Below are 12847 nucleotides of genomic sequence, written 5' to 3' on the forward strand. Positions count from 1 at the left end.
ACAATATGACGTCATCAGTGTCAACACCACCCCTATCATATTGTGCGCCGGCCAGCAGAGTGCCTGGATGCGGCTCTGGCCGCTGTTACACGCAGAGAAGTAAGAAGAGAAGACGCGTGGAGCATCGGGAGCACCGAATGGGTGAGTGTGTTTATTTTTTTAATATACTTGTGTATAAGCCGAGGTGTGGTTTTTCAGCACATTTTTTTGTGCTGAAAAACTTGGCTTATACACAAGTATATACGGTAAATGCATTTATAAATCTAAAAAACTCACACCAAGAAAGAGATGTTGGAATTAAATGAAACTTTAAGTGTGAGGTTATTATACGAGTACAGTAAAAGGATATATTTATTTGGGAAACAATTAAAATGAGGTTCTGGCACATTGTTTTGTGACCTCTAGCCTGGTTATATGCAGACCATAAAAGAAATACAGATCCTACGTTGCAGTTTCTCATCAATAATATAGTAGTGTTATTAGCAGTCCAGGGCTATAACAACACGCTGTAAAGAAAGCTGATGGTGGCTAGCTGTCAGTGCCAGGACACGTAATGGCTGCTGTCAATGCCAGGACACGTAATGGCTGCTATGCACCTGGAACTGGTCTGGACAGAGACTGGTGTTTGGGCATAGTGGTCAACAAGCTGAGGGATATGCCGTACTGCGCTGTCCCAATGCTCTCAAAAATACTAACAGGTCCTCAAACCATCCCCTCATTCTAATGTCTGTCAACCAGGGAAATAGTCTTCAAGTGTGTTGTGGGTATGTCTAGCATTGGGATCTACTCTACCCCACCAGTGATCATTTACTTATCTACCAGAGACGTAGCTACAAGCGGAGTTTTACAGTAATCCAACATTCTAGTTGGGTGTTTCAGCTTTAAAGTAAGTTTATATAAATTGTTCAAATCTGCAGTGATTTCCCTGTATCTTGGTCCTTCGGAGTTTGTGTGACACAGGTTGTGTCCGTGACATGCTTTAAAGAGGCTTACTGTACATCTCTGTTCAATTATTGCTCAAAGATGGGATAATAATAATTAATATTTCCTTTATTTATATAGTGCCTTCGGATTGTGCAACGCTGCACAGAGTTTGCCAAATTGGTCCTTGTCCCCAATGGGGCTCACAATCTAATCACCCTCCCAGTATGTTTTGGAGTGTTAGAGGAAACCTGGGGACCCAAAGGAAACCCACGCAATCACAGAGAGAACATACAAACTCTTTGGAGATGTTGACCCTGGGACATGAACCCAGGTCCCCAGCGCTGCAAGGCTGTAATGCTAACCACTAAGCCACCTCATGCCCGAATACTTAGAAATGCAATTGTTGTTCAGATATGCAGTATTTTCAAAGTTTAGTTATTTGCTACTTTGCAAACAATAGGGTATGAAATGTCCTTTCCCTATTTTATTTGAAATCTAATCCATTTACCTATAAAATAATAATAATCTTCCCAAGTCATGTGAAAAGAGGAAAGAGTCATATTTGCCTGAGATGAGTCAAGTTTAGAAGCTGAGTGTAACTTTTTTGGATTATGACTAGTGTCTGCAAGCGCGACAATATGTATGGGTATGGCCCAAAAATTTGCTTGGGTTTTGTTTTAAAAGCGCATTGCAAGTGTATTGAACCTCCTCATCGAACGGAAATGCAGTGTCACCAAAACCTTTGTGTTTGGTTAGGAGCAACGTGTGTTTTCCCAGTAAAGATAGTTATGGAAAAAACAATGTTTATTGCTTTATGTGTGTATAGCAAACCATTGATAGAAAAACTATACAAATTTAAAATTTAATATCCCCAGAATCCTTCCAACCCATAGGATTATGTCAAAAGTAGAATACCAATTCGTACTATTCATGTCCTCTCCCCCTGCCCCCCTCGTCCGACAATAAGTCAATAAGTTATGGGCACCATCAAAAACTTCAACTCCTTTGCAATTAACAAGCCCTCTACTAAATTTACAAAAGTTACAGTTTTTATTGCAGGAAATAATCTGTGTCAATTGTAATAGATTTATGACATACATTAAGTCTCCTTTTATCAATGTGAGTTTATCAATTAGCAGCTTTATATTCAGATTTATAGCATTTGGAGGCATATTGTCAGAAATTTTGACTTGATTTTCCACTAGCCATATGGGTTACGTGTGCAAACTTTTGTAGTTCTGTTCACTTAATTTAGACATTGAGAATGGTCATGGCAAGTCGGTATGATTTTTATCCAATGCAAGTTATTCTACCAGTTCTTCATCCTTCTCAAAGTCCTCATGTCACTAAGTTTGTGGAGAAAAATAAGCGTGTCTGAGTTATTGTCTATTTCACCGCAGTTCTCATTCTTCCACAAGGAGGCGATGTGGCCCAGACAGAGAACATGGTAAAGAAATGTTTCTCATTTTACTGGACCGTTTAGAACAATGTTGCTGGTAAAGGTGAATGCGGGATGACTAGCATAGATATTGCACTATTTGTGCAGTTTACTTTATCTTTTAAAAATAATAATTCACAAAGATGTTCCACATGCCTTTCAAAGGTATAAATACAAAGAAACGTGAAAATGACGTTCAAGAATACAAATGGTTTTTAAAAATGTGGTGTTACGGTGTTAACCTTACTTTATTTTGACTTTATTACAGATGGAACGCCAAAGACTAGCACGGGAAAAGCAACTGAGGGAAGAAGCTGAACGGACCCGGGATGAGTTGGAGAGAAGATTACTGCAGCTGAAAGAGGAGGCACAGATGGCCAATGATGCTCTTGTAGGTGCATGAAATAATGTTATCGGAATTTCTAAATTTGCTTAGACACATGTTGGGGGCATTTACTTTATGTGTGACATCCTTCCGTGATGTACCCTGGACCACATGTTGATTTTTTTTTTTTTTTTGTTTGTTTTTTTCATCCTTTTTATACGCTGTGTTTCTTGGGAACAAATTTGTTAGACTGTTCAGAAAACTTCTCTGGTTTACTATGTATGAGCATTCACAAAGTGGGGCATATTTATGAAAACTGAAAGAGATAATGTGACAACAGCACTTTGCTGTAAATGGTTGATATGTGCAAACAGGACAGTTTTTTTTAATATTTCTAATATTTTATTAAATGAATGGGTCATCACTTTGTAGGCATTTTTTGACATGTCAGGAGATCACATTCTTGTAAAAGCTGTGGGAACATGTATTAAAGCGAGAATGATAAACCAGGCTTCGGCTACATTCACACTACTGTATGGAGGACGTATATACGGCCGATATACGTCCTCCATAGATGGCACCCTACGGGAGCGGTGTGCTGCACCGTTCCGCTTCGTACCCGGGAAAAAGACCTGTCCCATCCGGCGCCGTGCGCCATGTATCTCTATAGAGGTGCGCCCGTTGCCCGCTACGGTACTGTACGGGCGGGCAACGGGGGTTGGGGGGGGGGGGGGTCAGTGTAACAGTCTGTGAACTAGCAGCACATAGGGCTTTTGGTAATACCCCCCCAGAGCCCTTCAGTCTCATTAGTATAATGGTAGATTTCCTTTACAATAGAAAAGTCTAGTCTTTCAAAACATGAAAAATGTTGATAATTTTGTGGGAAAAACTCTTTAAGCCTATCTTCACACACGGATTTGGCTTCAGCTATAATTTTGCCGCAATTCCACAAGCCAAAACATGGGAAAATGTGTACTTTGTTTGAATTTTGGAACCTAGTCTACCAATGTTTTTGCAGTATATAAGTGAACATGACGTTAATTATGTCTTTTTTTTCACATCTAGATGCGATCGGAAGAAACAGCTGACCTTCTAGCTGAAAAGGCTCAGATTACTGAGGAGGAAGCCAAACTACTTGCCCAAAAAGCTGCTGAGGCTGAGCAGGAGATGCAGAGGATCAAAGCCACAGCCATACGTAGTGAAGAGGAAAAGCGGCTCATGGAGCAAAAGGTGCTTGAGACTGAGATGCTGGCAATAAAAATGGCAGAAGAATCTGAGAGAAGGTTAGTGTATATGTATATATGGGCTAATCTGTTAACACTAGCTATGTCTGGAATACTGTATTAATAGGAATTTTCTTGCTATCTGCTTTGATCTGAAAATGATACTTTACAAAAAGAGACTACATTCACAACATACTTATGGGGGACGTATTATAGCAATGGCTGCACGAAGCAAGACGGCACAGTACTGTACCGCTCCGTACACGGGGAAAAGTGACATGTCCCATCTTTCCCCATGTTATGGTCTGTACGCTCTGCATTTTTATAGAGAGGGGAAGGGTCACCCCTCCTACTCTCCAGCGGGTAAACGTTTGTGTGAATATATCCTAATTGAGCATAAAAATTACTCAAAATGGGAAGTAAAGTCCCTTCACACAGGACAAGCCTCTTCTTTGGGACTTGTGCAACTCTGAAGTCCCTCCGGTTTGGTGTATGTCAGTGGAACTTCTGTCCACATTTGCATATCATAGGAGTCATATCTGTTGGATCCCCCAGCGATACATTTAAATTAGGTTTATGACACCATTCTTTTAAAGAGGACCTGTCACCCATAATTTCGGCACTAAGAGCTGCTTACTAAATTAAGCAGCTCCTAGTGCTTAAACAAACGCCGCAGTGTTAAAGGATAGCGTTACCGGAAACCTCTGGTAACGCTATCCAATGCTGAGGTGGGGTACAATGTAATCGTCGGACCGCTGACGTCATTCTGTGTGCCAGCCGAGCGCAAAGACCCGAAGAGGAGCTAAAGGACCCGAGAAGGCACCGGAGCATCTGAAGCAGAAGAGGACTTATCGGAGATGTCGGAAAGGTGAGTATAGTGTTAATTTTTTCTTTACTACAGGGGTAAGGCTGGCTATATACCACAGTGGGCTGGCTATATACCACAGGGGGCTGGCTATATACTGGGAGGCTGTGTACAATGCAATTCCCACCCTCGGCTTATACTTGAATCAGTAGGTTTTCCCAGTTTTTTGTGTTAAAATTAGGTACCTCATCTTATACTCGGGTATATAAGGTACTCCGTTTTTACTAAAAATGATCTTCAAAACTGGTGGGAACAGTTTATCACTTATATCACAGCTAATCTCTACCTCACGTACTGATGATATGCTGAGGACATCATCACAGATCTTGTCTCCAATTTCCACTCCTCAGCAGGTAGAGATACTGACTTCTGAGTGTAGTTGTCCAGTGCAGGATCCTGGAGGACTTCTGTTTGGATCATAATCCTTCCATTCTATAGACTATGGTTATTTGTAATCTGAAACCCCTATGAACAACAGTCTATCTACCTGTAACTCTGATGTTATAGTGATTTTACCTGATGTCGTATGGATTCCTTTCAAAACAAAAAGAATTTTCAGAGTTATTGCATTTTCCTTTTTGAAAGCTATTTGTCAAATCATCTTCTGTGCAGTGGGCGAAGAATAACCCCTTTCCGTCTTTGCCCTAAAGCCAGTCAGTTATGAGCTGCTCTCACGTCCCATGATGCTTTGTGTTCTCTCATGAAGTAATGTAGCAGCAAATCCAGTGAGATTCCTACAAATAAATCCACTTTAATCGTACAGCATAGCATGTACATACAGCATCAAGGGTCTACCCATTGAGAAAGGTTTGTTAACTGAAACATGTGTCGGGGATTTTGCTGGGCAGCGCTGCTCTTTCATTATAGGTAGTTTTGCTTGATCCTTTCTGTGCCTCTTTATCAAGCAATATATTTCTACTGCTGCTGAATGGTTATTGTGCACTTATTGTAATGCATTTGTTATACTTTGCACGATCTGCACTGTTGATTGCTAGGTATTAATCTACTGTGTTTGTATATCACATGACTTTTATTATCTACTTTATGGTGGTTCCCCCTCCTATCTGTAGCTTGGTTAGCTATATTTATATAATCCCAATGCAGAACTTGTCAAAAATGAAGTCACCATGTCACCTCCTTCCTTTGTGTGGCTGCTGGATAAATGAAGTCTAACCAACTGCTCCCCAGTTACAGATGGATAGAGATCGTCCAAATAGGGCAACGCCTTAAAGGTTGATCACATCATTCATTTATTTAAAAAAAAAAATGTCAGTGCTTTTCATGCCCAGCTAAACAGTATGTTCAGGTAAAGATACTTAGAATATTGTGTTAATGTGCATTGTTATTATTCCTTCCTTGTCTAAGAGCTAAAGAAGCAGAGCAGCTGAAGCAAGATTTACAAGAGGCCCGAGAGTCTGAGCGTAGAGCCAAACAAAAATTATTGGAAATAACCAGCAAAACGGCCTATACGGTAAGGCTTGATTAATGGCAACACCTAATATCTATGCTCCACTGCCCCTGTAATGGTGAACTCATGGGGTGCTGTCTGTGGAGGTGACATGTCTGCTTAACCAGAACTTTACCTCATTTACTGTGGGGAGATTTTTTAAATATCTCAAAACATTTGCATCCGCTGATTTTGCAACAAATAAGCAATTTATTGTGAGCATGAGCCAACCCCCATCACTTTTTTTTTCAGATGTTTACTTGAGATTTATCATAGGAATCTAGTGGTAGACAGATTTATGGAGTGCACTTTTCAAAATGCCTGAAATGTAGGTGCAAACCCACCCAGTGCCATCCTGGTGTAAGAAAAAAACCTAGAAACTAGTTTCAACAAATTTTCAACATTGTACTTTAAATTGTCGCAAATCCACTTCAGACGTTAACACCTCACGTGCCACATTTAGCAAGCTGTTTAAGCCATCCTCTAAAGAGCCCCAAAAATACTTGAGTAGATACTTGACTCTTGGTGCGTTCGCCCTTATGGAATATCCTACTTGAGGAGCTGGTCACAGGAATAACTACAGAACGAAAGGCCTAGAATAACATGGAATTGTGTTCCCTTACATCCCTTCACTTATAAATCTCTATGAATTTACCATCATATCTCTTTATTGGTTTGAATTGGCCTTACTGTATCCTCTTATGGCTCTGACATTTTAAGATTTTTCAGTATGTTTCTTTTTCCTTCTTTGCAGAGTCATTATGTGTATTATGCATATAGCTTAAGCAGCTGTTCCCTGAAAGATCTCCAGTTGGGTAGTCAGAGCTAGAGTGTAAGATGGCTAGACACTTGACTTTAATAGAACACCAATACAAATGTTCATTTAAACTGTATTGATCTCCCGCTGTGTAAAATTACTCTGCAAATTATTACTGCTGTTATGTGAAGATTCACTCAGAGGCAATACTGGACCGGAGAGGTGTATGGTTTGTTTAGCATTTTTTTCCCCCAGCAAAACGCCTCAATAGAATTTTGTTGTGCACGTAAGAGCAAGCTTTTTCTTAAAACGTTTGTTCCATGTTACATACTAGATGATGTTTGGCAGCACTGATTTACAATCCTTTCCGTTCATTACATCTGGCACATCTCAAGGTTCAGTTGAAAAGGAAGAGCAGAGAAAGAGTAATTTTTTGTTTCTTATCCTATAATTGCTTTTCTTTGAACAGCATTTTTCATCATTTTCAAACCAATATCATGTTTGTAGTTGGAAAAGTAGTAATTCAGCAGTATTCAGTCTAAATGCTGACACTCCATAATGACAGAAAGTGTACGCCTTCACGTTACAAAGACAACTCAATATTTGCCTCTAGGAATGTCTGTTTTAGTATCAATGTGAAGCTCATGACATACATTCGTTATTTGTGTCCATGGGTCAAACGTGTGTATGAGCATTGATGTCCAGTAAAATGTTTGTTTTATATACACGTGGTCTCGGGGTTACGTACAAGATAGGTTCTGTAGGTTTGTACTTAAGTTGAATTTTTATGAACAGTATACTTTATTATTGTAACCCCAGTAAAAAATGTTTTTGGTCTCTGTGACTATTGGATTTTAAAAATGTTGGGTTGTCATAAGATCCAGGCTCTCCGGCCGGCAATGTGAGTAAGCCAGGTTGCGACCGCAGTCAGTGATAGTGCCGCTGCACCGCGGTACGCCCCCTAATGAATCCGGCTTTGGAGCACTGACCGCGCAGGCACGGTCCTTCTGTTCTGCGTGCCGAAGGAGTAGGAGGATCAAAGAGGCTACTGGGGCATGGAGTAGACCGCGCTGTGTAGCCTCCGCTCCGGCTACTCCAAGCTCCAGTAGCCTCTTTAGAAAATCTGCATATTAGGGAAATAAAAGTTTTACAAAGATTGCGGGGACGTGAGGATTAACCCTTAAAAGGGCTATCCTCACGTCCAATAATTGCACCTACCACCCGATCGACCTTTATAGGGAGATCTGTGGTGGTAGGTTTCCTTTTAAGGACATCAGGTCTCTGTCACTAGTCCTGTCACCTCTACCTGTTGGAGCACCTCACTCAGATTCCATCCCAACCTTTATGTAGTCAATTTATACATTAATCATTCTAAAATCATCTTTTCTTTATTATGTAAATGAGGCTGGCCACATGGAGAAAGAGATGTCACCCCTGTTACCCCTCCCTTCTCCTCCCCAGGCTTATGTCTGTGTGTAATGTATAGTAAAGCATTGCTAGTGTCTGTGTTTTATCTGCTGATATGCTGCAACCTCCTATACACATGTGAGACACAGACATCAGCTACATGAGTACCTGACATGTTCTGCTATACACATGTGTGAGACACAACCATCAGCTACACGAGTACCTGACATGTTCTGCTATTCACATGTGTGAGACAGAGACAGCAGCTACACAAGTACCTGACATGTTCTGCTATACACATGTGAGACACAGACATCAGCTACACAAGTACCTGACATGTTCTGCTATACACATGTGAGAGACACAGACATCAGCTACACAAGTACCTGACGTGTTCTGCTATACACATGTGAGAGACACAGACATCAGCTACACAAGTGCCTGACGTGTTCTGCTATACATACAGGGCCTGATTTCTTAAGTTTACAGGCATGTAGAGGGACAATGAAGGGATAGGGGCAATGCTTTCTAATGGAAGTTTATGAAAATAAGTTTAGTTTTGGGAGTTAATTTGCCTGACAGGTTCTATTTAAAGACTATCCTGCATCTATGGTAGCCCAGTATAAATACAAGGTTACAATATATTTATATATAATCTTGGCCACTTGCTGTACCTGAGAGCAGGAACTACAATACTCCACTGTTCACCAATCTTAGTGTACCTTGTTGCTTTTGTTTTTGTACTTTTCTATAGCATGCAATTTTTCTAAACGCAAGTCATTACTTTTCCAGCAAGCAGCAGGAACTAGCAGCAGCTCTGTGCCCCCTGTCGATGTGCCAAGTTTCAGCATCCTCGGTGACAGCCTGCCCTATGATTTCAAGGACACTGATATGAAACGTCTGTCCATGGAAATTGAAAAGGAAAAGTAAGAGCGGTCTTACCTGTGATGTTATCAAATGTGCAGGGTTTTTGCCCGCCTATACTACTAATGATATATCCATAGGATAGACCATTGCTATAATGGGTTTGTGTGTTTAAGTAGTAGCATAGGTGGCTAGAAAACCTATATATATATATGTATGTATGTATGTATGTATGTATGTATATATATATATATATAATTACTTCTTTAATCCAAATTGCTTATAAATTACCAGCATTTTTTGCAGCAATGTATACAGATTGCCATCATTCTATGTACAAGATTGGGAGTACAATTTCATCTTCATAAGAGACTAGTTATCAGTATATTTTCTGACCGTCAGCAGATTTATGTGCAGGAAAATTGACTGCATAATTTTGTACCATGGTATGTAATGAGATTTCTGATATCTGATTTACCTTGTGGAGATTTGAATATGGATTTTCGGATGGTAGATGAAAACTTTTTTGCGCGTCCAAATGGATGTGCAAATCCAGGGTGAATTTGGCCACTGATATGGGTTCGTAGGGGCCCGCACCATGTTCAATCATCCTACAGGTGCAGACTTCATGCAGATATTGCCCTTAGTCAAATTTAAAGACCCTAGTAAATGAATTGCAACATTTATAGGTGTAGAGTCTCCTTGTTGTGCTACATGGTTATATAAATTAGCCCTTCAAGTTATAACGGCCTCCATTAACAATATTTTAAGCGTACAATGATGTTTTCTTGACAACATTGATCGGAGTACAGCACCTATAAGTAATGCACAGATTATCCAGCCAATTGCTATGATTATTTCCCATACCTTTTTTCCTTAATTATAGATGACTTTTTGGAGGCCCTGCAACACATTGTGTGTTTTTTAAAACCTTAAGGTCTCATGTTACAGTATTTTAACCTGAAAATGGTCCCAGAACTAATGAATTTTGTAACTTCAGATATCATTGTACATTAATTTATAGGCCAGGACTGTACATTTTTAGGACTGTACGTGAATGTTTATGCATGACTGCTCATACATTTGTATTTTGCAGGACCAGAGCATATGCTAATATGTAGACAGAGTTATAGCTATAAATAGTTTTCTGAAAGAAAAGTATATGCTAATATCATGCCCACCAGGTGATTATGCTTATTAATGGCATTTCATTAAAATGTACCATTACAAAGCCTGACATTAACAAATGTCCTTTAGGGTGCTTTCACGTGTGCCAAATGCCACAGTCTCAACTAACATGAAATAAATCTAATGGTAACAGCCACCACTATATGGTACAGTTTTGGCAGCTTGGGAACCTGCCTCATTGGCTTAACAGTGGATTTCTAGCCTTTCCTGTGTGTCTGGATGAAACCTTGTAAGTTTTTGGAATGGGAGTGATGTCGGTTTAAGAGATGCATACTACATGATCCATGTCATTTTACATGAAAGCCTTTTAAAAAATTAAAGTGTTACTGTCACTTGAGATTATTTTTAACCCGGTGTCAATGGCCACCCAAACCACCGACCACATTTTATACTTAGAAGGACCTTCACGCATGAAATCCTCATACATCTGTTCCTGTTCACAATACAGATGTACACAAGAGCCATTCCAGGACCTTTTAAGGTCCTCCAAAGGTCCTGAAACTGCAGATTGATAATAGACCAAAGGGACGCATCCTACATTCCTCAAGAAGCTTGAATCTAGTAACATGTAGGAAGTGATTTCCGTACCTGTAGACGCTATAATATTCATGCAGCCTAGGTAGTCTCGTGGTGGTGGTGGTGGGGGAAGTGTTGTGACTTTTTTTCTAACATTTTACTTTATTAAGAAATTCAGCTTAGTTCACTCTTGTAGAGATATGCATTACAGCCTAAATAGTGTGTGTCTAAAGAGGCTGAATTTGAACTAAATCAAATTTCTCTGTGTTTACACAGCTCCTGGGCATCCCTCTTCACTTTCGATATTTGAAGATAATGCTCATACCATACTACAGCCAGGGAGAGCGCAGAAAGGGTTAACACTTAATGCTGAGAGTTATTTAAACAAACTGAGATGAAGGGAGAGAGAGTATTGGTTCAGCCTTGACAATAGAGAAGTAACACTGTTACTAAGGGGCATTTTGATTCCTGTTTCTTTACAAATAAAGCAGAATTTCTTAAGTATGAAGTAAACTGCAAAAACTTTCATAACACTGCCCCCCAACACAGTATAAAAAATTATCGAAAATGACAGTTAATCTTTAAGGTTCTGATTTTACGAAGTTTCTTTGTCTTGATTCATATTATTATTTTCAGGGTGGAATACATGGAAAAAAGTCGTCATTTACAAGAACAGTTAAATGAATTGAAAACTGAAATAGAATCCCTCAAGCTGAAGGAACGTGAAAGTGCAATTGATATAATGCATGAGAATGCAGGCAGCAAACAGAATACAATCAAAAAGGTGAGCAAAGTTAATGTTAGAGCAACATGACCAGAAGGACTTCTCAAGTTTCCATTCCTTAGAACAAAATATAAGTAAATTTCATCAACTTTTTTCATTTTATGAAATGCTGTCCAATGTTCTAAGCTAAGGATAGTTGACTGTGTGGTGATACCCCCAGCACCTTAAGGTTGCAGCTGGAACAACACCACTCAACCCACCGACTGTCCCATCGACTGTCCAGTTGTGCTTCAGGAGCTGCTTGTATTCACTGTAATTATGGCTGTGTTTGAAATAGGGCTGTATGTAGTGTGACAACTGTTCAACAGGGGCACCCCCACTATCTATCCATAGGACAGAAGACCCCTGAAGAAAATTCATAGTCGCAGTAGCATGGTAACAGAGTATACTATATAGCGCTACAATAAAATTGTAGCATTATGTAATTGAACAGCTTGGAGGGTCATATATTTTTTTTTTTGGTGGTTTTAATGGCCATTCCGAATTTTTCTTTTTGCAAAGGCAGACTTTGACATTTCTGAGTTGCTTTATTTACATATGGTCCGTTTTAGGTTGCATTCACTCGTTGCATTCACTCGTCGCGTCTAACACAAACATTTCAAAGCAAGTTCCACCAGCGTGAGATCGATTTGCGTAATAAAACACAACCATTAAGGTGATGTTAATGCACATGATAACATTGCATTAACGCATGCCATTAATGCAAGCGTTAACATTTACGTTTTGTCAACACAAGTGTTAACAGCTGTTTAATTAGGCAAAACTCTTTTCAGCTGTTTTAAAGTACATGCATTAGCCTGACCGTGACTGCACCCTAAGGGTGAAGACACACGTGGCGTTTTTAGGCTATTTTTGGGCCGTTTTTAGTTAGTGCTTTTTCAGGTCGTTAAAAACTGCATCCGTTTTTTAAAAACGCATGCGTTTTTTGAAAACGCGTGCGCTTTTGTCCGGTTTTTTGAATTTGCTCAATTAAAAACTGACAAAAACGCATGCGTTTTTAACGATCTGAAAATGCCCTAACCAAAAACGGACCAGTTTTTGATGACCAAACCGGGAATGGAGTAAAAGTAGGAGGAGGAGCAGCACCTTTCAATTATTTGTCTCGCCCA

General features: G+C 39.8%; 1 protein-coding gene across 3 annotated transcripts in view; it reads left to right on the forward strand.

Annotated features, from left to right (window-relative positions):
* NF2 (NF2, moesin-ezrin-radixin like (MERLIN) tumor suppressor) overlaps nucleotides 1–12847 on the forward strand; it is a 47406-nt gene that overhangs the window by 21591 nt on the left and 12968 nt on the right. For all 3 annotated transcript variants that reach the window (XM_072148590.1, XM_072148573.1, XM_072148581.1), the window contains exons 12-16: nucleotides 2631–2753; nucleotides 3753–3970; nucleotides 6141–6246; nucleotides 9179–9312; nucleotides 11591–11738. In XM_072148590.1, coding sequence (XP_072004691.1) covers nucleotides 2631–2753; nucleotides 3753–3970; nucleotides 6141–6246; nucleotides 9179–9312; nucleotides 11591–11738 — 729 coding nt within the window. The remainder of the gene's footprint in view (nucleotides 1–2630; nucleotides 2754–3752; nucleotides 3971–6140; nucleotides 6247–9178; nucleotides 9313–11590; nucleotides 11739–12847) is intronic.

This window comes from Engystomops pustulosus, chromosome 1, assembly GCF_040894005.1.
Source record: "Engystomops pustulosus chromosome 1, aEngPut4.maternal, whole genome shotgun sequence".
Taxonomy (NCBI): domain Eukaryota; kingdom Metazoa; phylum Chordata; class Amphibia; order Anura; family Leptodactylidae; genus Engystomops; species Engystomops pustulosus.